At 45.5% G+C, this 27490-nt stretch overlaps 1 protein-coding gene across 1 annotated transcript; it reads right to left on the reverse strand.

Annotated features, from left to right (window-relative positions):
* Positions 1–8067: 8067 nt before the first annotated feature.
* Positions 8068–20542, reverse strand: SPACA6 (sperm acrosome associated 6). The gene is made up of 6 exons (XM_060275267.1): positions 20332–20542; positions 17803–17853; positions 15715–15792; positions 14504–14607; positions 11285–11441; positions 8068–8382 (listed from the first exon to the last, which is right to left on the reverse strand). Exons 1-6 carry the CDS (start codon positions 20540–20542, stop codon positions 8132–8134), a joined length of 852 nt encoding a protein of 283 aa, XP_060131250.1. The 3' UTR covers positions 8068–8131.
* Between the last annotated feature and the right edge of the window lie 6948 nt (positions 20543–27490).

Consider the following 27490-nt stretch of genomic DNA (forward strand, 5'->3'; position numbering starts at 1 on the left):
CAATGGTCTGAGGATCGCACAGTTCTGGCTACAACACACTTGAACACACTTCATTTCGTTTTACGTCAGTACCTATCTTATAAGGGCTTATATTCTCTTATATCAGAGGTCAGCAAACTTTTTTAGCAGGGGGCCGGTCCACTGTCCCTCAGACCTTGTGGGGGGCCGGACTATATTTTGAAAAAAATTATGAACGAATTCCTATGCCCCACAAATAACCCAGAGATGCATTTTAAATAAAAGGACACATTCTACTCATGTAAAAACATACTGAATCCCAGGCCGGATTTAGAAGGCGATAGGGCTGCATACGGCCCCCGGGACTTAGTTTGGAGACCCTGTCTTATATGTTTCACTTAAGATGTATGGACTGACAACAACCACCAGTGCATCTGCGGCCAGTCCTGATTTCCTCTTGCTAATATCCAGAGGAGGCACACCTTACTCGAAACACAGCTAGGCCATGACTTTTCTAAACGGCCTCGGCCCAGTATACCTGAAGGAGCGTCTCCACCCCCATTGTTCAGCCCGGACATTGAGGTCCAGCTCCGAGGGCCTTCTGGCGGTTCCCTCGCTGCAAGAAGTGAGGTTACAGGGAACCAGGCAGAGGGCCTTCTTGGTAGTGGCAGCCGCCCTGTGGAACGCCCCCCCATCAGATGTCAAGGAAATAAACAACTATCTGACTTTTAGAAGGCATCTGAAGGCAGCCCTGTTTAGGGAAGTTTTTAACGTCTGATGTTTTATTGTGCTTTTAATTCTGTTGGGAGCCGCCCAGAGTGGCTGGGGAAACCTAGCCAGATGGGCAGGGTATTATTATTATTATTATTATTATTATTATTATTATTATTATTATTTTCTCAATTTGGATTGAAACTGATTTTGGGGGAGAAGATAGATCAAGATGGAATATTTTGACAGGATGGGCATGGGTTTGTGTCCAATGCCATGCGTACTCTGCTTCCCAAACCAGCAGTGGGAACACACTGGATGCAGAGTAAACAGGAGTGTGTACCCAGCCTGTGCAGAAGAAGAAAATAGCAAACAGTTTCTGTGAAAAGTAAATGCATTACAGCACAATCCTGTGTCTACTCAGAAGTAAACTGTACTGAATTCAATGGGGGCTTACATCCAGGTAAATTGAGTTAGGGCTGCAGCCTTAGTTTATTGAGGTACCCTTGGACTCCTCCTTTGTCTCTTACCTAATACCTGTGTTTGCAAATACATGTTCCTCGCAGTCCAGGCTCACCTTTATGTTTACCATGTTACTCGAATGGCACAACAGGCACTTAAAATGCATTTCCAGGAGTTTCTGTGTTAGTCTTTTCGCAGCAAAGGGCTGCAAAGCGTCCTGTGGCACTTTAAAGTTCTCGCTATTTACCACCCCCACCAACCCATGTATAAAAATACCTATAATTCAGAATAATGCTTCATGAATCTGTAGTACATGAAAGCTTATGCCTCATTTATTTGTTTTTTTATTCTGAAAAATCTTTGTCTTCAGTTTTTCTGGGAAGAAAATTAGAAATGGGAGCACAACAATTTTTTTGCAGTTGACAAAGTAATGTATCCACCGATCAATACAGCTCTTCCTTTTTGTCATTACACAGGTTCTTACAAGTGTTGCCTAGTCCAAGAAACGCTCTGCAGTCTCCCATCTTATTTAAGGAGCATCAAATGGATTCCATACCTGGCCAAAACTGTTTGGATGCTATATTAACACCACACATGTGCACATAAAGCTCTGAGAAATTAGAAGTTATCGTGTTCTTCTTTTCAATTTGACCCCTACCCAAACACATGCTTTATGTTAACTTCCACAATTAAGAGAAACCACACCAGGGTTTTTGCATTACGTACTTGTAATATATATTAGGTTTTGGGGTTTTTAAGGTATAACCAGAAGACCTTTTGCTGTTTTGGAAATATGGAGACAGCAAGGACCTCTCCCCCCCCCCCCCCGCCCCAAGACCCATTGAAGAGTGAGGAAGTAAGTCTAGGAAGGGGCCAATTACCCTTGGGGGCAAATGGGGTCAGGAAGAAGAACATTCAGTAATCTAATCAAGTGTCTGATTAGCTCAGGCAGATCTGCCAGATTATCCCCACTCAATCTGCAGAGGTGAAGATCCACTCAGCTCTTGGAGCTCTATTCAGTGTGGAGTTGTTAATTGTGCCCCCAGGGCCCACACTTTAAGCTTACAGTGTTCAATTCAGAATCTAAAATCACCCAAGTGCAATGCCATTGATGATTCGAATACTGCTGATTTCAGCAGCCCATATTAACCAAGAGAAGGAAACTTCTTTTCTTTAAATGAAATAGCTTTGTTGAAAGAAGAAATGTTTCTTGTCACTTGAAAATTCCATGCAGCTCCCTTTCAAACATCTGTAACAGTCTGTTTTTAGCAAAATAAAAAAATTCCTTCAGTAGCACCTTAAAGACCAACTAAGTTTATATTTTGGTATGAGCTTTCGTGTGCATGCACACTTCTTCAGATACAGATACTTCTTCTGAAGAAGTGTGCATGCACACGAAAGCTCATACCAAAATATAAACTTAGTTGGTGTTTAAGGTGCTACTGAAGGAATTTTTTTATTTTGCTTCGACTCAGACCAACACGGCTACCTACCTGTAACTAGTCTGTTTTTAGACGCAACAAAGAAACAGGGCAGGGTGATAGTTCTGAGTACTGTAGTTTGGAGTGAATTTAAATCCTTTCCTATAACTGCACCAACCCACCAGGGAAACATGACCTTTTCTGCCTTTTGCGAAGCAAGGATGGGGAACTTGCCATGATAAAGATGTTGCTGAGCCACAATTCCCATCATCCCTGCCTCCTGGTACCTAATACTGGCCAGGACTGATGAGAGATTGAGCTCAGCAACTTCTGGAGGGCCACAGATTCGTCAGCCCTGCTCTAGTCAGGAGAATGTAAGAGGAGCCTGCGGGATCAGGCCAGTAGCCCCTCTCTAGTCCAGCATCCTGTTCTCACAGCAGCCAACCAGGTGCCTTTAGGAAACTTGCAAGCAGGACCAAGCCCAAGTGCTCCCTTCCTTCCTGTGGTTTCCAGAAAATGATATTCAACACTTTGCTGTCTCCAGCTGTAAAAGCACAGCATAGCCGTTGCAGCTAGTTACCATGCATAGCCTTGCCCACCACGAATTTGCCCAATTCTCTTTTAAAGCCCCCAAGTTGGTGGCCATCACTGACTCCTGTGGCAGTGAGTTCCAAAGTTTAACTGCATGAAGAAGAACACTTTCTTTTATCTGTTGCTTGGATGTCCCCGAGTTCCAGTGTTATGTATGAGAGAGGAAGACTTCTCTCTCTCTCTCTCTCTCTGACTCTGTTCCCTCCATGCCTAGCATAAACTTATATATCATGCCATCTCTTACCTGCTTTTTCTGTAAACTAAAAACTCCCAAATGCTGCAACCTTTCCTCATTGGGCAAGCCATTCCATCCCCTCAATCATTTTGTCTGCCCTTTTCTAAACATTCCAAAATATCCTTCTTGAGGCAAGTAGCCAGTTCAGTGGGAATTAACGTGTCCATTCATTGCCAGACTACAACTCCCATCATCTCTACCATGCGGGCTGAAATTGATGGGAGTTGGATTCGATACACAGGTTTTCCACCCTTCTAGTAATTCCTAGAGCGGACTTTCCCAAACCTGGGTCTCTCCAACTGTTTAGGGACTACAATTCCCATCATCCCTGACCACTGGTCCTGCTACCTAGGGATGATGGAAGCTGTAGTCCAAAAACAACTGGAGACCCAAGTTTGGTGAACCCTGTCTTAGAGGAATGTGTTAATTCCTGTGCTAATAAATTCCTACTTTGCACTATTAGTTTCTTACGTGACTAACTCCCATGACATGGAATACAGACAGACTTTTGCGGGGATGGGGTGGAACCTGGGTGTTGAGGGTATGGAACACGCCACGCGGCAACATTTTGTTGTAGGACCTGCTCATAATCCTTGGCTTCCTTTCCATTCAGATAACTTCTTTTGGTTTCGCTGCAGCAGGCAGGTACAGCTGCAACCCTAACCCTACATACCCGGGAGTAAGTCCCACTGAACTCAGTAGGACCTATTTCTGAGTAGGCAGGGTTAGCCTTGCACAGAACCTGCCTCACACAGAGTCAGAATGTGGACCCATCTAGCTTGGTATTGTCCACACTGGGTGGCAGCAACTCTCCAGGTTTTCAGACCTTGCCAGGATTTGAACTTGGGACCTTCCACATGCAAAGCAGATGCCCTCCCACTGAGCTACACTGTAACACAGCTCTGTCCTTGTAGATTTTATATCTTCTAATAACTCCATTTTCAGATTTGAGTGCCTTGCTCGCTTAGCAGGAAGGAGATATCAGTAGGCTTGAAACCTCTTAATGGGGATGGGTCGGGGGTTGTTGTTGTTGTTTTAGTTGTTTAGTCGTGTCTGACTCTTTGTGACGCCATGGACCAGAGCACGCCAGGCACTCCTGTCTTCCACTGCCTCCCGCAGTTTGGTCAGACTCATGTTTGTAGCTTCGAGAACACTGTCCAACCATCTCGTCCTCCGTTGTCCCCTTCTCCTTGTGCCCTCCATGTTTCCCAACATCAGGGTCTTTTCCAGGGAGTCTTCTCTTCTCATGAGGTGGCCAAAGTATTGGCGCCTCAGCTTCAGGATCTGTCCTTCCAGTGAGCACTCAGGGCTGATTTCCTTCAGAATGGATACGTTTGATCTTCTTGCAGTCCATGGGACTCTCAAGAGTCTCCTCCAGCACCATAATTCCAAAGCATCAATTCTTCAGCGATCAGGCTTCTTTATGGTCCAGCTCTCACTTCCATAGCTCACTAACTGAGAAAACCATAGCTTTAACTATACGGACCTTTGTTGGCAAGGTGATGTCTCTGCTTTTTAAGATGTTTTCTTAATTGCTTTTCTCCCAAGAAGCAGGCGTCTTTTTATTTTGTTACTGCTGTCACCATCTGCAGTGATCATGGAGCCCAATAAAGTAAAATCTCTCACTGCCTCCATTTCTTCCCCTTCTATTTGTGATGGGACTAGTGGCCATGATCTTAGTTTTTTTTATGTTGAGCTTCAGACCATATTTTGCGCTCTCCTCTTTCCCCCTAAAACAGCCCAGAGAGGACCCAATGTGCTTACCGTCTTTCCCCTTTTTTAAGACACCGTCTTATAACTTTTTTTCCTCAAAAAAACACAGGGTGGCTTACTTTCGGTGGGATGTCTTATTTTTTTATTATCGGTACAGTTTTTACAGCTCAGGGCGCTGGCTCAGGGCGCTGCTCAGTTCTCTTGAGTGCTCGGCGCTGCAGCAGCCACTGGTTCCGGGTGGCGGGGCAGCAGGCATCCTAGGCCGGGCCAGGCAGAGGCCGCTGGCTCAGGCGCTCTGCCTGCCGCTGCAGGGCGCTCCAAGCTCCTTGGCCAGGCCAGGCAAGGAAGAAGCAGTGAGCCCAGCGGTGGCGACAAGCACAGAAGCGGCAGGGCGGCGATGGACGAGAAGGCGGAGCGCGGGGATGCAGCCAGCAAGGCGGGAGCGCGATCAGCTGTTAAGCGGAGCTCTTGGAGCGCTACTTCAGAGCTGATCGCGCTCCTGCAGTGCCAGCTGCATGGAGTGACTCTGTGAGTGGAGGTGCCTGTGGGGGTTGGTTTCCGCGGAGCGGAAGTATGGCTTATTTTGGGGGTATGTCTTATATTTCTCAAATGCTTAAAAACCCTGCCATGGCTTACTTTCTGACTACGTATTAAAAAAGGGGAAACAGGGTATTTCCTTTTTTTGTAACAGGCTCAGACAGGCTCAAAAAAAAAAACAAACAAACAAACAACAGCAACAATGAAAACAGACAGATGCATGCTTTGGAGTTTAGCTAGTCACCAGTCCACCCATCCCGTCATTAAATGGAAGAGAGATCATCTTGAGTACAAATTGCAAAACACATAACTTGCCCTTAGAAGCTCCAGTGTGTGACCTGGATTTTTATTATAATTATTATTCTTTTAATTGTGTCGTAAGGGTGATGTCATCGTTGTACAGTCCTTACCAAGGCACAGGAAAAAGAAGGGGTGGGTAGAAGGGAAGGGGGGAATGTTCTGTGAAGTTCCTCCCAATTCACAGTTTGATGTCTGTAGCCCAGCGATAAATTGTCCTAAGGAGCAAACAGAGTTGATGCTTAGTTCAATGGCTGCTCCAAATACTTAAAACTACCATCTCTTAACAGCTTAAAACTACCATCTCTTAACAGCTTACTTAAAACTACCATCTCTTAACAGCTGCTTAAGAGATAAGATTAATCAAGGCTGCATTCTTATCCACAGTTCATGTGGGAGTAAGTGCTCTTGATCTCAAAGGGACCTTTACATCTCAGAACAAAAAAATGTGTTGCTCTTTAGCCAGCCAAATTTAACCAGCAGAGCCACATCATAACAGAGCACAATTTTTTTGGGGGGGGGAGCTATTGAAGATGGGGAAAATATTTTGAAAGGACAACTTTTCCCTCTAACAATGGGAATTGGGGTAGTTAAACTTCCAGGTTTTAATAGATCAAACTATTTTTTAAAACCCAGCTCTTTTTGAGAGATGAGAAAAGTAACCTGAGGCTTTCAAATGCCAAAATTTAGGAATAAAATGATGGCATTGTTGACTTTGATGGGGGAGGATCAGCAATAAGAGTGCTGGTTCTGGTGGAAAGCTGTACAAAAGGCTTTTTTAAAATAAAAATCTGTTGGGTGAAAAAAATTGCTCTAAAATGCAAGGTTTCAAATATAATGTGACCAGGGTTGGTGGAATGGTTGAGTCTCTACCTGTGTTCATCCCTAAGCCCATTCTTAGTTTTAAGCATGTAAGGTTTCAAATAGGTTAAAACTATGAATGGATGGATCCGTCTGAAAAACATTTATTTATTTATTTGCTTCAGATCTTTGATTCCACTGACCTGAAAATCAGGGGAGCAAAATTCTTTTTATTGAATGACAAAGGAAGTGTAGCTGATGCTGAACAAATTGGCTACTATTGAGTTGTTTATTGCAGTAATATGCAATAAAAGCAGCTGTTTTGTTTATTAGCCAGCTGGAACTATCTCTCATATATATATATATATATATATATATATATATATATATATATATATATATAAACAAACTGCAGAAGGCAGTGGAAGACAGAAGTGCCTGGTGTGCTCTGGTCCATGGGGTCACGAAGAGTCAGACCCAACTAAACGACTAAACAACAACAACATATCACACACACACACACACACACACACACACACACACACACCCCTGGCACTAAATATGTGGTCTTAAGAATTTATTTGTTTATTTTTCCATCATAATTTTTAATACCAGTGCTTCCCCCCCCCTAAAAATGTTTAGGGGTACTCTCATTTTTCTACTCATATTGAAATACTGCCCCTCAATGAGGCCAAACTTAAGCAAAACGTTTTAGGGGTACGTGCCTACCCCCAGGGATAAAAAATCACTGTTTAATATAACTTATTTACAACACACTTGAGATGGTGAGCACCATTTTCCCACTTGTGTGTGAGGAGGGAGGTAAATACATCTTCTTTGGGTATGCCAATCTTATCTGGAAAATATCATGAATGATCTTTTCTCCCCCTTTAAAATGGGTGTTTCACATATGCATATTTGAGCAGATTTAATCAGTTCATTGATCTATGGCATTCCTATGCAGGTTTACTCTGTGGGGCTAACTCCCTGGTAACTGGGTGTAGTTTTGCAACCCTGGATTTATTTAGTGACAGCCTTAGATTTAATCAGTTAGTTGGTTTAAAAGGCAGATTATTAGACAGATACTAGCTTTAATCAATTGACAAGCCACTGTGAGATTGGCCACTGAGCTGGCCCTGCCAGCAATCTTCTTACATTCATTGTCCATCTTGTTTTCAGTATTTTCTACTTTTATAGAACTGGCTCCCCAAAAGACTGAAGCTTGGACAACTCTATGTGCAAAACAAATCTAGCCCTGAGCTGAGGTTGTTCCAGGCAAGGAAACCGGTGCCGCGGTGCTTTTCGTTTTTATTTGCAAAATGAGGTGAACAGAATGGGGTAAAATAAAGCAAGTCGCTTTATTTTGGAATCCCAGCCCTCGGTGCAGGAAGAACTGTAACGAAACTCACATTGTTATCATAGTGGCGAGCGCTGAGATCATGGCTATCCCCACGATGAGGAAGACAACAACCTTCTTGTGGAGGAAGTCTGGCCCAGAGAGAATCTCTTCCAAGGACGGCATCTCTGAGTCGGTTAGGTTGCTCTGCACCTCCTCTCCCCATGTTTCACCTGCACCCCCTACCATTGGCGGGGGGTTCAAGACGGCTTTGAACATCTCCTGCAACTCTTTCTCTAGATGAAGTCTCTTCTCCGTCACTGCAGGAGAGGGAAAAGCCCAAGCCACTTAGCCAAACCATCACTGAAAGACCAACCTTGCTATATCTTATTTAATTTGAGAACATAGGGGGGACTTTGCTGATCAGGTGAGTGGCCCATCTGGGCCAGCATCCTGCCCTTACAATGGACAACCAGGTGCCTATAGGAAGCCCCCAAAGTAGAACCTAAGCGCAACAGTTCTCACCCTACTTGTGATTCACAGCAGCTACCGGTAGCATTTCAGAAGCATTATTGCCTCAGTCCATGAAGGCAGAACGTTGACATGGCGGCTGGTAACCATTGATGGGCTTCTCCCTCCACAATTTTGTCCAACCCTCTTTTAAAGCCATCCGAGTCGGTGGCCATCCCTGACTCCTGTGGCAGGGAGTTCCACGGGTTAACAATGTGCTGGGTTTACCGCTTAGTCGTTAAAACCTCTTTACGCAAACCAGGAAATACACATTCAGTTACCAATAAAATAATGTGTTAGGGAAAACGTTGGCCTTAAATGGCTCAATGGTTCTGTCATTGAAAATTCCTGTATTGCGATTCGTGTACTGAGACTCCTGTATTGCAGGGGGTTGGACTAGATGACCCTTAGGGTCCCTTTCCTAGAATTCTATGATTCTATGAAAAGAAAAGCAGGAGTTAAAAACAAACAACAAACAAACAAACAAACAAACAGTATAAAACACACACGTGCCAGATTTATATGTCTGGGTTGTTGTTGTTTGGTCATTTAGTCGTGTCCGACTCTTCGTGACGCCATAGACCAGAGCACGCCAGGCACTCCTGTCTTCCACTGCCTCCCGCAGTTTGGTCAGACTCATGTTTGTAGCTTCAAGAACACTGTCCAACCATCTCGTCCTCTGTCGTCCCCTCTTCTCCTAGTGCCCTCCATCTTTCCCAACATCAGGGTCTTTTCCAGGGAGTCTTCTCTTCTCATGAGGTGGCCAAAGTATTGGAGCCTCAGCTTCAGGATCTGTCCTTTCAGTGAGCACTCAGGGCTGATTTCCTTCAGAATGGATAGGTTTGATCTTCTTGCAGTCCATGGGACTCTCAAGAGTCTCCTCCAGCACCATAATTCAAAAGCATCCATTCTTCGGCTATCAGCCTTCTTTATGGTCCAGCTCTCACTTTCATACACCACTACTGGGAAAACCATAGCTTTAACTATACGGACCTTTGTCGGCAAGGTGATGTCTCTGCTTTTTAAGATGTTGTCTAGGTTTGTCATTGTTTTTCTCCCAAGAAGCAGGCGTCTTTTAATTTCATGACTGCTGTCACCATCTGGGTAGACTTGCTTAAACACAAAAGTTTTTTAGCAGGAACTGAAAAGAGGACTGCAATAACACCTGCCTAATATAAATTATACTGAAGGATCAGTTTCTTGCAAGCGTGGAATGAACTTTACGTGGCAATTGTCAAAAGGCCAGTTCTCTTAAGGGCTTTTTGTACCAATTTAACATGGCAAATTCAACATGTTGCTGTTTAGTCCGTGGTTGCCAGGTTTTTAGGGGAAGAAACTCCTGTCTATTTGATAGTTGAGCAACAGGCAAAAATGCAACCAATTTTATTTTATTATGTATATACTGTATATGTATGTATGTCTGGCTTTCTGCCCCTAGCAGCATCATGGTGCAGTGCTTAGGGCATTAGATCAAGAATGGGGAGAGCTAAATATCTGTAAAAGGTTTTTTTGATGAGCAATTCTGGTTGAAATCACCCACCTACACAAAAAGGAAAGGGGAGAGTCAGGCTAAAAAAAAACCCCATTCAGGCATGAAACTCTTGCCAGATGACCTTGGACGACCCATTGCCTTTCAGCCTTATCCATTTCAGATAAAAGACAGGGCAGGACTAACCATGATACACACATCCTGAAACCTTTGGAGGAAGGGCGGGTTACAAATGTGCAGGAAATAATCAAAAATCCCAAGTATACAGTGATGGGGAAAGCTTTACCTTTGTATGTATTATTGCTGCAACATCATGTGACCAGGCTCCTCCACATTTGTCTCCTGGCTCAATCCAGGTACAGTGGTACCTCACATTACAAACACTTCGGGTCACAGACTCCGCTAACATGGAAGTAGTACCTCGGGTTAAGAACTTTACCTCAGGATGAGAACAGAATTTGTGCAGCGGCGGCAGCAGGAGTCTCCATTAGCTAAAGTAGTACCTCAGGTTAAGAACAGTTTCAGGTTAAGAACGGACCTCCAGAATGAATTAAGTTCTTAACCCGAGGTCTCACTGTATAAGCAAAGGTCACAGCCACGCCATGCATTGCTTGTTTGTTTGTTAATTCGCCCTTCATCTTGAGGTCCCAGGGCAAGTTAAAGCACAATATTTAAAAGAATTTTAAGCAACTTGTAGTCGCAGAAATAAGGTGGGTCCCCCAAATATATATAGCTCCCAAGTGTCAACAGCCAGGGCAAAAAGGTGCACCTTGAACTACTCTTGTGCTACTTTCACAGCCATTGCTTCCCAAGAAGAAACTGTAGATGTAGAAACTGAAGAGTAGTCCAAAAGGCCATTAAAAAAAAGCCCTAAACTGGGATGCAATTCTGGGTGAGTCATGTGACCTGTACCTTGCTCCCACCCCCAAAGAGTGGAGAGCACGGCACCCAAAACGACTGCCGAGATCTCACACGAGAAAATGGGATGTCTCGTATTTGGGGGGAACTTGGGAGGTGTGGTACTGGGAATTGTAGCTTGGCAAGGAGCAAGCTACAGTTCCCAAAATTCCTTGGTGGAATCCATGGCTGGTTAAAGTGGTATAAGCGGGCTTAAAATGTATGGTGTGGTTTTGATGTGACCCAAGCTAGTCTAGGCCTTGCCAGCCAAAAACAGCTGGAGTTTTCTGAGGAGCCTATTTGTGCCACAAGCCCCAACTCCTCACCGTTGAGGTAAAAGAACTTCCTGACCAGTATCCCTTCCTCATCGGCGATCTGGCAGGCGAAAGTGCCATGGTGGGATCCCAGGGTGGGGCGGATAAGGAGGGAAGGATTGAATCCAAAGTTCAGGTCATGGAAGAGGAAAATTTTGTTGGTTCTGATCTGCAGGTAGAGAAGTGGAAAGAGAAGAGGGGGAAGAAGGGAAATGTAGTGTTACAAGTCCTAAGTAAAATAAAGAAATTCCTTCATGTAGCACCTTAGAGACCAACCAAGTTTGTCATTCGGTATGAGCTTTCGTGTGCATGCACACTTCTTCAGATACAGCCCTAAGCAGTAACTCAGAGCATGGCCTTCACTGTGGCTGCCCCTGTGCTGTGGAATAACATCCCTGCTGAGATGTGACAGGTATCCACTATCAGTACTTTCTGGAAACAATCAAGGGCATTTTTGTTCTGACAGCCTGTCCCAGATGGTTAAATGGGTCTCCCCTTGTTAGGATTTCGGTCTCATTTTAAATATATTTGTAACTGCTTTTTATTTATCTTAAGTGTAAATTGCTTTCAGACGGCAGTTTAGAGGATTCATGATAAATCAATGGTAACAACAATAAAAGGATAGGAGAAAAATGACTCTGAATATGGTGTGCCTCTCATGCAGTCATGATTATGACTGTTTTTAATGACGTAAAGCAGCCATGCTGCGACTCTTCTCCATCAGGTGTTTCCTCAGATTCTTACCTGGATGGAGGCGAATTCTGGCGGATCCTCTGAACACTTTTTTACACCCAGGTGTAGAGAACCTTCTTATGAAGGAGGAACTGCACACAGGAGGAACTGCATTCAGCTAACTTTTATTCCAAGAGGACCCGTTGTAAGTAATGGCCACGACCAAATGAGACCCGTTCATTCAAATGGGTCCAACTTTGAGTAAAAGTTAGTCGAATGCAACCCATAGTGCGTAGCTGCACGATTCTGCACCCACACTCAGCTCTCCTGAGGAATTTATTTTGCCAGGCAAACTAGTTGTAGGTGGCTGCAGATTGTCTACTGTGGGGGCTGCTGAACCCAGGGCCATCTTAAGCATATCTGGCGCCCTGGTGCGAAGATCCCTCCGGCAGCCCACCCCCCCACCCCGTTTCCCAGCACGGCTGTCTGGTGGGCGCCCTGCGCCACCCATCCTTGCCGTAGGGCCGGCCCTGGCTGAACCTTTTCCTTTGCAGCCATTTCTCTGTTCAAAATCAAACACTCCCCCCACTCCATCTTAAGCGAATCTGCCTTTCTCCCTGGGTGATAGAATATAGGGGGACCTGTATAGATTATTTTCTCAAGGAGAAAAACCTGGGGTGTGTGTCTTTTCAAGTGTGCAGTTCCACCTTCAGGCACACAAACATTGCCCCTTCCCTTAGATCAGGAGCAGGGAACCTCAAAGCCCAGGGTTAGGGCTGTGCGGGTCAAATACTACCCTCTGAGATTCTCTGTTTGGCTTCCAAAACTGGCCTCTCCACCCTCCCTCTCCCCAGGCCACATCAGCTATTCCCTGCATTGCATCCTCCCTGAGCATTTTTTGCTCAGCTGGAATGTGTCCTTCAACTCTGATAATGCCTTTTGCTTTCTTGGATTAAAGAAAGGGAAGGGTATATGTAGGAACGAGCCTCCTGCACAAACACAAAATTTGCCTTTCTCGTTCTGTCCACTTTCCCCTGTCCCCGCTGACCAGTGACACCACCAGGCCTCCAGAAGCCTGCTCAGAAGTGAATGTGGCCCTCCAGCTGGGAAAAAAAGGTTTCTCATCATTGCCGTAGCCTCTAAACTGTATTTTGAGAGCTTGCGATCGCTTGCGCAGATTACAGAACATCCGAGGACTATCTGCGCAGGCTTGCAAGGTCAGAGCAAAAGAACACCAATGTTCCTGTTCCCAACAAGCAGGAAGCCAGGTGTCTTTGCAAGTAAACAGGGGCCCCTCGACCTTGACAGCAATGGCTTATTGTTGCTGCTTGCATCTAGGGATCACAGATGCAGTGCCTCTAGAAATAAATGGTGGTTCTATGCAGGGCCGTGTTTAGGTTTGATGAGGCCCTAAGGCAGGGGTCAGCAAACTTTTTCAGCAGGGGGCTGGTCCACTGTCCCTCAGACCTTGTGAGGGGCCGGACTATTTTTTTGGGGGGTGGGTGGGTGAACGAATTCCTATGCAACACAAATAACCAGAGATGCATTGTAAATAAAAGGACACATTCTACTCATGTAAAAACATGCTGATTCCTGGACCGTCTGCAGGCCGGATTTAGAAGGCGATTGGGCCGGATCTGGCCCCCGGACCTAAGTTTGCCTACTCATGCCCTAAGCTACTGACGGTAATGGGGCCCTTTATATGTCCAGCTTCAGCTGTCCTTTGTCAACAACAAATTGTCACTGTTTTTTGTGTTGAATATATGGCATATGGTAATTTATGGACCTAATAGGTATCTAAAGCCATTTGCACATAACAAATAGGAGCCTACACAACACAAAACACTGTTGCTGTATGTAGGTTTTATTTTATTTGCTTTCTGTCTTATATTTTGGAAATGTACATCCAGGATTTTTTCTTTAATTTTTTGGGGGGCCCCCAAGAGAGTGGGGCCCTAAGCTATAGCTTGTTTAGCTTATACTGAACGTAAATCTGGTACTGGTTCTATGAAATGATACCAGACTTCTTGTCTGGAGACTGGTCAGTTTCAGCGTCACTTTCAAGACTATATTGAGACCAGTCAGTTTCAGCTGTCAGGGGATGATCCTCTTTGCAGACTGAGTGCTACCGGTATTCTGCTGTGTGAGTATATATATTATTGGGCTACTTACACATACACAAAAGCATTCTCACCCCTCCTCAGGAACATAGTCCTCCTTGCAGTGAGGGCCCCACCAAACCGTTAGACTTGCATTGGATTTTGTGTTATTGCCGTTGAATGAAGATTTGCAGGAGTACACCACAAATTGGTGGATACACACTTGGAATCAAGGAAAGCCCTAAGAATGGCTTCGTTGACTGCGAACCCCCAAATTTGGGGTCCCCTCCAAACCTGAGCCAAAGATTTGTGGTTGTTTTGCAGCAAAAACCTTGCTCAAAGCACCTTTGAACAAGGGACACCGTGAGGAGCATTTAATCTTCTGCTATAGAGCTACCTCACAAGCCGGGGGTTTAGCGAGGAAGGCAGCCTCCGTTTCAACCACCCAGGAGTCACTTACGTCCTTGACAAATTTCCATCGGAAGGTTGCTTCTTCAGAAATCTCAAACTTAACTCCGCAGCTGAGAAGTGTTACATCCCCTTCAGATTTATGCACATCCTGAACTGGGAGGTTGGGAGGTGAGGAATTGGGGAACAGGGAGGAGAAAGAATCAAATTAATATATATATTTTTAGCAGAGTAAGCCAGATTGGGGAAGTCATTTCTCATCCTAGATGGTGCTTAGAGACCATGTGGCCTTGTACGCGCTATCCCTTTAAAGCACATTCAAAACATGCCCTGAGATCTACAGACAAAGGTCGGTATACCAGTTTAATATAGCAATAATAGATAGTTTGCTCCTCATGGAGTTACAGTTCCCAGCAGTCACAAACTACAGTGTCCAGAATTCTTCTGAGTGAAAGAACATACTTCAAATGTACTTCACACAGGTATGGAGTCATCATAGAACCACCGAGTTGGAAGGGATCCCCAAGGGTCCTCTAGTCCAGGCATGTCCAACAGGTAGATCGTGATCTACCGGTAGATCACTGGACGTCTGCGGTAGATCACTGGTAGATCATTGGCTCCCCTCAAAGATGCTGAACAACTGTGGCTCCCCTAAAAAAAAGCTCAACATTTTACCTCCTCCCTGAAAAAACTCAACAACTTTGACCCGAACCCCCCAAAAATGGGCCTTCCTCCTTCCTAACAAAAGCAACTTTGACCTGAACCCCAAAAGGGGAGTAGATCACTCTGTGAGTAGATCGCAGTCTCTTGGGAGTTGGGCACCCCTGCGGTCTAGTCCAACACCCCTGAAATGCATAGGACCTAAATCTCCTATTAAGCTGTGAGTGCAATTTGATGCGCATCATTCACCAGGGAAATGTGGAACATAGGAAGCCCCCCACCCCTGATACTGCATCAAAGCTTTAGTCAGTAGTACTTTAGGGGTTTCAGACAGGAGTCCCCCCCCAACCCGTATCTGTAAATGCCAGGGATTGAAACCAAAATTTTTTGGTATGCAATGCATGTGTCTTACCACAAAGCTATGGCCTTTCCTTATCCTTCCAACTCTACAATTCTACGATTCTATGATTCTCCCCTCCCACATCTCTGTGGTTTCCATGGCTCTCAGTGCAAGATCCTTCTTGGTACGGTTGGCACAGAATCTTCCCACCACCTGGGCCAGCAAATACCCCCCAAATCAAGGAAGAACCAAGAGGGATGTACTTGGGCAATCGATGGGCAGCGAGCAGTCCACCATGGTGCAAGATGAGCATCGGTATTGGCGAGCCTCTTTCTGGAACCCTGGGAGGAAGATGAAAGAGTGCAATGGGAATAGAAGCAGAAGCCAGGGAGGGAATCTGGAATGGAGGAGCAATGAGGATAGGCTAGGATAGGCTAGGAAAGCAGTAGGTTTTGGCACTCACCACATGGTGGGATGCAGGCAGGAGCTGTACAGGAAGAGAGGAAATAACATTATTTGTTTGCTTGTTTATTACATTTATATTACATTTAAAATAATAATATTATTATTTAATAACAATCCCACCTGTCATCCAAGGAGTTCAAATGAGGTGTCGTACATGCTTCTCTCCCCACCCCCATTTTATTCTCACAACAACCTGTAAGGTAAGTTGAACCTGAGACAGTGACTGGTCTATGGTTGCCCCGTGGACTTCATGACTGAGTAGGAGATTTGATCTCCCAGGTCCTAGTTCAACACACCACACCAGCTCTCTATTACCCATCTCTTTTCTTTCTTTTTAATTGCAATTTTGCAAGCCGCCTTGAGCTTTTGTATTGGATGAATGTAGGGGTGGAGAATCTGTAGCCATCCAAACATAGCTGGGCTACAAATTCCCATCCTCCATGCTGACTGGGGCTGTTTGGAGTTGGAGACCAACAACTTCTGGAGGGCCGTGGGTAAGCCAGCCTTCTTATAGAAGAACCTATCAACCCTGCTGGGTCAGAACAAAGGTCCATCTAGCCTTTGATTCTATTCAAACATTTACCACATGAAGACGAGTCCGAATGCCCTCCCCTCAAGGGTCAACCCATTTAAAAGTCTTGTATATCACTCAGGCACCACTTTCTGCTTTTATCTATCTGGCTAAACTGCTTCTGGCTTGCTTCAACTCTGCTGCAGGGCAGGATCAGCCCAAATCACATCCCCACTTCTACCCCAGCAATCAACCCATAGCTGCCAAGTCCCGGTTAGAAAAATACGGGATCAGCAGCGCCAGCACCAGAAGTCGCTTCTACGCATGTCCAGACATGCGTAGAAGCAACTTCTGGTGCCAGCGCTGCCCGATTTCCGGTGCCCAGACATGGGCAGAGCGGTACCGGAAGAAATCAGGGGGAATTATGGGATATTTCACCATTCAGAATGACAGCGGGAAACGGCTTTAAAAACAGGGGTTTCCCGGGGAAAATGGGAGACTTGGCAGCTATGAATCAACCAGATACGTCTGTGAAGCCCATGAGCTGGACATGAAAACCTCTCCTGTTGTTTGCCCCAGAGCAATTGTTATTCCATTGGTCTCAGAAACATCTGGTTCTATTCAGCCTTGTAATTAAGCACTAGCCTGGTAGTGGTAAGCAAGAAGGAATTCCATGCAAGTGAGTGAGAAGGTGACGTAGGAGGAGAAGCAATGGAGCGTTCTGTTTTTCCTCTTGTCCAGTATAAAACCAAATGGGTTGCCAGAAGGAAACTGTTGGGTCAGGCCAATGGCCCATCTAGTCCAGCATCCTGTTCTGCCCAACCAGATGCCTATGGGAAGCTCGCAAGCAGGATCTGAGTGCAACAGCGCTATCTGCACTTGTGATTTCCAGCAACTGGTATTGATATACTGTCTCCAACAGTGGAGGGAGCCATTGATAGCCTTTAATCTCCATGAATTTATCGAATCCCCTTTTTAAGATTGTCCAAGTAATAGCAAAGCAACTCCAGCACCTTTCTCCATGCCTAGCATGGAAACGCAACAGGCTGGTGGAGCTGTCTGGCCAGCCTCTCGTAAATATTTCCACAGGCTAGTAACTTCTATGGGCTTGTTTACGAGGCTTATTTAGCTATTGCATCCAATAGCCACAATAAAGGCTGAGACACCAGCAAAATATTGTGGGACTTACAAGAGGAGATCCACTTGCATTTTCCCACCCACATGATAATGCACTCAGCCAGACAAAACCTGTGTTCAAGTTGGAGATAGAAAAGGAGACTGTGTGGTGGAGGGAACAATGTTTGCGGACTCAAAAGAGGGAACAGACAGCTTTAAGACAGCACCTTTGCCCTGCGTCATTATATCTCTACATTACCTGCTTTCAGCTGTGCCATCTCTTTTTCAACCTGCTTCTCAGCTTCTTTAACTGCCAGGGGATAAGGCACTATGAGGGCAGATGGAGAAGGGTGTCAAGTTATTCCTTTGGATGCAAAAGGCCATCTTGGCACTCAAAATAACCCCACAATTAATGGGTAGTTGTTGTAATCGTGAGCTCATACTGTACATGTCTCTATTCACTTGCTTTGATATAGGCTAATTGGCTTGCTTTGATGCTATCCTTATCTGTGGGCTTGGGATGCTAGGCTCTGAGCCCAGAAAGGGAACTATCTGTAAGATTCGGGTTGTTTGCCACCTATGCCCTTATGGGAACATCCGGCCCAAGTGACCTATGGTGCCTTGCTGCAGTGTCCATTTCGCAGTCTGTAAAGGCCAGGATGCCTGGCAGGCTGATTTGCTGTAAGTCTGCACCTTCTTTAATAAAGCACTAGAACTGATTGCTCTGATGTTTCTGACATCCCTGTACCCAACCACCCCCACAAACCCAACTTTGGGTCTGCGATTCAGAACAGTTTATCTGACGTTTAGCAGATAACCTGAGTTTGCACTTTGGGCCTGCGGTTCAGAACAACTACAACTCCCATCAGCCCCAGGCGGCACGTGTAATGGGAGCCGTAATCCAAAACCTATGGAGAACTCCGGACTGGAGAAGGTTGGGCAGCACTCTTTGGCCAATGCAGGATCCATTCTACTCTCTCAGTCCCTTAGAGCCAATAAACTGGCCAATCTTACTGTACATGGAAGCATCTATCCTAAGCCCCATCACATATTTCCTTCCCTGAATGTCCAGCCTGGAAAAGAGGAGACTGAGAGGAGATATGATAGCCACCATCTAACATCTCAAGGGCTGTCCCATGGAAGAGGGAACAAGCTTATTTCCTCCTGCTCTGGAAGGGACGGTAGGTCTCCAAGCAATGGCTTCAAGTTACAAGAAAGGAGATTCCGACTAAACATCAGGAAAATCTTTCTGATGGTAGGAGCTGTTCAGTGGTGGAACGGACTCCCTCAGGAGGTTGTGGACTCTCCTTCCTTGAAGGCTTTTAAGCAGAGGTTGGATGGCCATCTGTCAAGGATGCTTTAGCTGAGATTCCTGCATTGCAGGGGGTTGGACTCCACAACCTTTAGGGTCCCTCCCAGCTTTACAATTATATAATTTTATGATTTCAATGTCTAATCACCTTTCCTATCTTAAATATTCAGAATAATTTTTTGTTATCCATACATGGGGCAGGTGGGGTTTTTTAAAAAATGGATTTTCTTTTCTTTTGTTAGGGTTGCAGCATTGCCACTGTTGACATATTTTGGGCGCTAAGGAAGGGCTTATCTCCCCTCCCCACCCCCAGCTGGCTTTTGATAGACTAAGATGGGGTTGTTTTGTTACTAGTGCACCACAACAAACCTTCCTGTGGCTGTTATGGGGTCTGCTTTGTTCTGCTTTTTGGTATTGCTCGGTTGGGCTGGGGCTGATGGGAGTGGTAGTCCAAGAGCCATCAGATGGGAAAATGCTGGATTCTGTGCAGAGATGGGGATGCTGTGGGACTATAAATCCCATCAGGCCTAGACAGTGTGGCCAACGGGTCAGGAGTGATGGGACCTGTGGTCCAACAAAGGCCCACAGGTTATCCAGTCCTGCACTAAAACTAATTCACTGGTCACACAAAGAGAAAATAGGCTCTAATTCAAGGAGGCTTCTGCCTCCCGATAGCCTCTACCCCAATCCTGGTAACAATAGTTTGCTATGGATGCTGAGAATGGTAGTGCTGTGAGAGGATGAACTACAGTTCCCAGGATTATTGTTTGGGGGGAGCTATGGTGCGGATGTAGGGCACGGTTGAATTCTATGTTCTATGTGCTGTGGGTGCCGTTGCATGGCTACTCTTCTAAAGGAAAAAAAAAGGTAAAGGACCCCTGGACGCGGGTGGCACTGTGGTCTAAACCACTGAGCTTCTTGGGCTTGCCAATCAGAAGGTCGGCGGTTCGAATCCCTGAGACAGGGTGAGCTCCTGTTCTGTCCCTATATTTCTTTAAAAAAATAGAACATTCCCGCTAGCAACCGTGAGACCTTGGGGTAAAGGTAAAGGTAAAGGGACCCCTGACCATTAGGTCCAGTCGTGACCGACTCTGGGGTTGCGGCGCTCATCTCGTGTTATTGGCCAAGGGAGCTGGCGTACAGCTTCCAGGTCATGTGGCCAGCATGACAAAGACGTTTCTGGCGAACCAGAGCAGCACACGGTAACGCCGTTTACCTTACCACCAGGGCGGTACCTATTTATCTACTTGCACTTTGACGTGCTTTCGAACTGCTAGGTTGGCAGGAGCTGGGACCGAGCAACGGGAGCTCACCCTGTCACAGGGACTCGAACTGGTGACCTTCTGATCGGCAAGCCCTAGGCTCTGTGATTTAACCCACAGCGCCACCCGCGTCCCTGACCTTGGGATAGTGTGGATGATAAATCCAATTAAATATGCAGAGTTCTGTGCAGAAGATGGAGGAGCCTATACGCACCCTTCGCCATGCTTTTCTCCTCCAGGAAAAAGATCATTCTGCCAAATATGTCCTTCAGCTTCTCAATTTCGGACGCATCTTGGAAAGAAGACGATAGGAAGCTGTTGACGGGCCTGGTCCCTTTCCCACTGTAGCTCCATTGGTAGAGGATGAGACTCTTAATCTCAGGGTCATGGGTTCGAGACCTACGTTGGGCAACATATGTCTGCATTGCAAGGGGTTGGACTAGATGACCCTTGTGGACCCTTCCTACTCTACAAATTCTATGATTCTGGAAAGGGGCAGAGCTCAAGAGCGTAGTGGGGTGGTGGTGAATGGCATCTGCTAGGTCAGGGAGCCGAACACAAGCGAGAACTAAGCAGAAAAATACTAACAGGGCTACCTGTTCCCTTATGAACCTGCCAATCTATTCAGATCTTCACCTGAAAGCTTTTCTCCAGGTCAGCCCACCTTTGGAGGTGAAGCTGGTAGGCACCAGAGAAAGGGCCTTCTCTGTGGTAGCATCTCAGTTGTGGCATTTCCTCCCTAGATTCCTTTGCCTGGCATCATCTACAATAGCCCAGTTGCTTGGCCAAGTTGGCCAAGCCTATGCTTTCAGATAGCTATCCAAGGAACTTAGGCAGCTACCTTATATCGAGCCAGACCATCGTTCCATTTAGCTCAGTATCGCTGACACTGACTGGCAGTACTGGGATAACTGACAAGCTATGGCCCTGTCTGTTAAGATCAGCTTAACATACTTCTGGTTGCAGACCTTCAGCGAAAATAGCTGAACCCCTGGAACTTCAAGTGAAACAACTGAGATCAGGGAATCCTATAAGCACCCATAAGCATGCACACTGAACATTACACATCGGGGCAGGTGGTATGTGCGACCGCCTCCGTTTTGGTTCAGTGCTCAATTGGAAACCACTCACCTACCTGGGTTTTGGCAAAACGTGCAAAGGCCCTTTCCATAATCGGTTGGCAGTTCCCATGCTGGGAAACCCGGTGGCCAAAGAAGTGTTGGCACACACGGAGACGTTTTCGTTGGGTGGAGAAGCAGAGGAGGCAAGCTGTTGCCTGTGCAGGAAGAGCTAGCCAGAGGAGCAGGAAATGTACCGTAGGCATTATGCCCAGCCTTCTGAGTGGGGATAGGAAGCCGCTGGAGAAGAACCATGCCCAAGAAAAGAACTCTCCAGTGATGTCATAAGGGAGGTCCACAGAGTTGGTTGTGATTTCATGGCTCGCATGCAGAAGGGTAGCTCCAAGAGGCAACCACGAAAGGTCTTCGCACCTAAAATATTGCATCGCCCATTCATATGTACCCAACCAACCACTGTGCTCTGCAGAAGGCTTCCTGCCAATGTCATCTCACCAGCATGTATAATGTAGGCAGTAGGCTTTTAGTGTGGTGGCATCTACCCTTTGGAATCATAGAATCATAGAATTGTAGAGTTGGAAGGGACCCCGAGGGTCATCTAGACCAACCCCCTGCCATGCAGGGATCTCAGCTAAAGCATCCATCACCTGCTAAAGATCTTTTTAAAAATCCCTGTCCATTCATGTATTGGATCTGAAATTGTTTTCTACATGTTTTTTCTTGTTGACGATATCGCTGTTAAATTGCTTCAGGGTGTTTCATGGGAAGTGATTCATAAATGAGAGGAGATAATATAAAATAAATAAACGACTCTGAAGTAAAAACAAAACAAATGCAGGCGCCTCAGAAGGTTCCTTATGCTGAATCAGACCATTAGTCCATCTTACAGTTTTGCCCACAATGACTTGTGTTTGAAAATAGCATTTCTCTGCATTCAGGCCATAGAATACATTCCTCTTTTAAATTGCTGCACTGGCTTTTTGCTTCTTTTCACCGTCTGACTAGACTTCCTCTTCACAGAATCCTAGCATTGTAGAGTTGGAAGGGGTCTCGAGGGTCTTCTGGTCCAAACCCCTGCAATGCAGGAATCTCAACTAAACCATACAAGGCAGGTGGCCATCCAACCATGTCCAGTTCTGGATGCCACAATTTAAGATGGATATCGACAAGCTTGGACGTGTGCAGAGGGCGACCAAGATGATCAAGGGTTTGGAAGGAATCAAGGGTTATGAGGTTGTGGGAGTTGGGTATGTTTAGCCTGGAAAAGAAGATTTTCAAAGATGAAATATTTAAAGGGCTGTCACATGGAAGATAGAGCAAGCTTGTTTTCTCCTGCTGTGGAGGTGGACCCGAACCAATGGCTTCGCTGTATGCTTCTTGTTGTTTAAAAAAACAGCCTGAATTTAAATGCAACTCTGTATTTAAATGTGTGATTGAGTATGTATTTGTAAATTTATCGTGTTTTTAATATTCTTTTGCGAGCTGCCCAGAGTGGCTGGGAAAACCCAGCCAGATGGGTGGGGTATAAATAATAAATTATTACTATTATTATTAATATTTTTCTCTCTCAAAGTGCATATTTTGATGTGTTTAAACTTTAAAGCTGAATGACAAACTTTGGAGAAGTGCAAACTCAGGTTGGTTGTTCAACTTCCCATCAACTGTTCTGAACCACAGGTCCAAAGGGAGGTTCATGGAAGTGGCTGGGTGCAGATATACATAGAATCATAGAATCGTAGAGTTGGAAGAGACCACAAGGGCCATCCAGTCCAACCCCCTGCCAAGCAGGAAACACCATCAAAGCATTCTTGACATATGCCTGTCAAGCCTCTGCTTAAAGACCTCCAAAGAAGGAGACTCCACCACACTCCTTGGTAGCAAATTCCACTGCCGAACAGCTCTTACTGTCAGGAAGTTCTTCCTAATGATCAGGTGGAATCTTCTTTCTTGTAGTTTGAATCCATTGCTCCGTGTCCGCTTCTCTGGAGCAGCAGAAAACAACCTTTCTCCCTTCTCTATATGACATCCTTTTATATATTTGAACATGGCTATCATATCACCCCTTAACCTTCTCTTCTCCAGGCTAACCATACCCAGCTCCCTAAGCCGTTCCTCATAAGGCATTGTTTCCAGGCCTTTGACCATTTTGGTTGCCCTCTTCTGGACACGTTCCAGCTTGTCAGTATCCTTCCTGAACTGTGGTGCCCAGAGCTGGACACAGTACTCCAGGTGAGGTCTGACCAGAGCAGAATACAATGGTACTATTACTTCCCTAGATCTAGATGCTATACTCCTATTGATGCAGCCTAGAATTGCATTGGCTTTTTTAGCTGCTGCATCACACTGTTGACTCATGTCAAGTTTGTGGTCTACCAAGACTCCTAGATCCTTTTCACATGTACTGCTCTCAAGCCAGGTGTCACCCATCCTGTATTCATGCCTTTCATATATTTTTTTTGCCCAAGTGTAGTACTTTACATTTCTCCTTGTTAAAATTCATCGTTTGCTTTGGCCCAGTTGTCTAATCTGTTAAGGTCATTTTGAAGTGTGATCCTGTCCTCTGGGGTATTAGCCACCCCTCCCAATTTGGTGTCATCTGCAAACTTGCTCAGGATGCCCTCAAGCCCATCATCCAAGTCATTGATAAAGATGTTGAATAAGATTGGGCCCAAAGTAGGGCCGAAAGAAGTAGGGCATGAATCCCAGGCTCGTGTGTTCGAGCCCCATGTTGAGTGAAAGATTCTTGCATTGCAGGTGGTCAGACTAGATGACCCTCGTCTCCCCTTCCAACTCTATAATTTTATAAACACAAAGCAGCAAACAACACTTTGGCCAGGACTTCCCATCACTCCACCTGACCAGATGAGGCCTTAGATGGCAAATACCCAAGTGTTACAGATAGTTTCACTTTCTGGGCTCAAAGCTCAGCACTCCAAGCCCACAGATAAGGATAGGATCAAAGCAAAGCCAATTAGCCTTTTTTCAAAACAAGTGAATATAAACATATATGAGCTCATGGTTACAAACAAATACCAACTAATTGTGGGGTTATTTTGACTGCCAAGATGGCATTTGAAGAGCTTCTGGAACAGTTTAACTTTCATGGGCATAGCCAGGGGGGTGCAGCTGCCTTCCCTAGATCCACAAATATTATTGAAAAGTATTGAAAGTACGGTACTCATTTATCTGAGGTTCTGCCCCACCCTCCAGCAGAAGCCTTCCCCACCACAGTGTCCTGTATACGGGGTATTTGTACCTGTGATTTCCGAAGAAATGCTCAACAGCTTCTTTGATTTACTAAAAAAATAAAAAATTCTGGCTAGGCCCATGTGTCATTTTTGCTTCAGCACATCCACACATTAAGCAGAGAGAGGCGGGGGCGGGGGGTTAAGGATCAGGTTGTCAATAACAAAGATCCCTCACTACTAAAATGGCATCACAGAGCTGAAGCCGGTTCAGCAGAGGGCATCCAGAATTATTAAGGGGGTGAAGAAAGGTAAAATGTGGGACGTTTTAGAAGAAAGACAACAGGAGAGGCCATAGCTCAAGGGCAGAACATCTGCTTGGCATGCAGAAGGTCCCAGGTTTAACCTCTGCTCTCTTCAGGCAGGGCTGGAGACAGCCCAACAGAAACCCCAGAGAGCTTCTGCCAGTCAGTGCAGACAATATCAAGCCAGCTAGACCACTGGTCTGAGTTGGTATGGTACGTGATGGCTTCCTAGATTCCTATGAGACCTGATAACCACCATGGTTATGTTCCACCCATACCCTCCAACATTTCTCCGATGAAAATAGGGACGTCCCCTTCCATAATGATAATTTTACTATTTATACCCCACACATCTTACTGGGTTGCCCCCAGCCACTCTGGGAAGCTTCCAACATATATAAAAACACAATAAAACATTTTTAAAAACCTTCCCTACATATCTCATGCTCTTAAAACAATGTGCATCTTTGTTCTCCTCCCCTGCATCTGAAACTTCCTTCTCCACAGGTAATCTCTTCATGTTATCTCTCTCAAATTCCTTCTCAAGATTCCTTGGGCTTAACAGTCTCCCCTCACACACTCTCTGCCAAGCAAGACAAAAGCCTGAGAATTTGGATACCACCCATTTCATACATTAGCCCTAGCAGCCCTGTTGTAAACAAACAAACAAAAACATCAAACGGAGAGGACTACTTCTTTCTATATAAAAACATAATGTATATGTAGCCTTGCGGTTTGGCTTCACATTTCTATAACCTGTTGCATTCGTTCTTTTCGGATAAGCAAAATCTTGCTTTCTCTTGGCTTTCCTATAGCCAGAGACATTTCTTTCATGACTATCAGTGGCTGGTGGCTCCTAGCTACCGTGCACATCTGATATGCTTGAAAGAGGGCCGAAGAGAAACAACTGAGCCAGCGAAGGTGACGGATGTCTTAAGCTTAGGGCAGGGGTTCCCAAGAAAATTTTCTCGAGGACCCCTCATCGAGCCGCTATTGTGACAAGGACCCCCATTAATTCCTAATCCTAAAATTAAAAAGTGAGAGCCAAATTAAGAGCCTTTTTATATTTTATATTTATACGTTTTTTACAGTTACAACAGAGTACTCCATCAGTATACAGTTAGTTTTAATTTTCAGTTCTTAATGAGATGAGTTAAATGTGTCCTTTGAGTCCATTATTTCTGAAATATTAGGTTCCAAACTTGAAACTTTCACTCTGAAATCCGACCACATGTTGAGCCGATTCCTATATTTGTTTTTCATGAAACACATGGAAGAAAATGCTTGCTCACACTGATATGTGGTTGCAAATGGAAGGATCTTTTTTCATTGCCTTATCTCCAAGTTTCTTGTAGTCCTTGCGGCATACAGCAGAACTACTGCCTCTATCCAATTCTAGTTTTGCGCTAGACTCTGCTCATGCAGGAAGCGGCCAAAACAAAAAATCTGTTATCATACGAAATATATTTAATATATTTTTTATTCTAATAGGATCTTGAGGACCCCTCTGGCATAGCTCGCGGACCCCTGGGGGTCCCCGGACCACCTGTTGGGAACCACTGGCTTAGGGAAACCTCGAGGGCCTGGCATTTGTTTGGGGGAAACAGGTGCTGCCCTACAGACTAGCCCTGTTTGGGTGCTTTGGGTCTGTGGAATCCGTCTTTTGGAGAAAAAGGTCAAGGATTTACTCTTATGCAATGGAACATTCCCCCTTTCCCTATCCTCCCCAATCTCATCCAGAGGGTTGGGGAGACCCATAGAAGAGATTTAGGGGGGCACAGGGGATAGGTCCTGCTGTACAAGCATAAATCCTTGTTCTGACAGGACGTGTTAGTTGGAAACCATCCCTAACTTTTCACACTTTTAGGTGATTTTGCACATATTTTTTAAAAATTGCCGTTAAGACACCATGGGGACCCAGAATTGGATGGGATGGGCTGGACAATGGTTTTATTGTCCACACACCTGTTCCCCACAGGTACCTGTTCATTGTGGCCAACAGAAGGACAGGACCCCCTGTCTTAAGCACGCTGGTAAAAGCACCAGCACGATTTGCTGAAACAAAGAATAACGACGACTCTCCCTGGCAAGACGGAAGGTGCTGCATTGTTGGCACCTTCCGTCTATACAGTTATTGCTTTTCTTGGCATCGTGACAGGTGGAAAAGGGGGGAGGCAGAGAGGGAGAATGTGGAAGAGTGGAAAGCCGTAATGGGAGAGAGGAGGGACCTGTAGGCCTCAGACCTCTGTCTCCATGGAAACCAGACAGCTCAGCTTGAAGCTGAGAATATGTCCTTTAAACAGGGAGGAGAGAGAGGGAGGGAGAAGCGGAGATGGCAGAAGGTGCTCTTGCCCATGACAGCTAAATCAATAAGAGAACGAATGAGAACACTGATCTGCAAGGCAAGCTCAGCCTTGGACCCTCAAGACTCAGTTCCCAATCTGCATGACCTTCCGCCCTGCCTCCATTTCTGCAGCTGGTTTTGCACTTGGTCTAAATGCCAGCTCCTTCAACGCACCCTCATCAGAGACATTTTTAACTTCCTTTCTATGTGTGTTAAAAACCCAGCCATAAAAATCCAGTGGCAATTTGCTTTTTGCAAGATGCTTTAATGGCCCATTTCTTAAACTTGGTGGTGGTATGTTTCTGCAACTGGGTCTTTCGGGTCTGCTTCAGCAAGGGCTGCTTGGACCCCTCAGGAGGGTCGGGGCTCCTCCACTAGAGGCCCAATGCCAGCCCCCCTCTCCCTACGCCCACTCCTCCTCACACAGAGTGTTTTTGCCTAGCTAAAATCTGTCCTCAGACTC

This window comes from Zootoca vivipara, chromosome 6, assembly GCF_963506605.1.
Source record: "Zootoca vivipara chromosome 6, rZooViv1.1, whole genome shotgun sequence".
Taxonomy (NCBI): Eukaryota; Metazoa; Chordata; class Lepidosauria; order Squamata; family Lacertidae; genus Zootoca; species Zootoca vivipara.

Bases quoted from the DNA above. Each gene is read 5' to 3' on its own strand.
- SPACA6 (XM_060275267.1), bottom strand. From the start codon at position 20,542: ATGCAGACATATGTTGCCCAACGTAGGTCTCGAACCCATGACCCTGAG. The intron at 17,854-20,331 runs GTGCGTATAGGC...ATCCCCTGGCAG, and splicing joins GGAGAAAAGCATGGCGAAGG to TTAAAGAAGCTGAGAAGCAG. The intron at 15,793-17,802 runs GTAATGTAGAGA...TCTTCCTCCCAG, and splicing joins GATGGCACAGCTGAAAGCAG to GGTTCCAGAAAGAGGCTCGC.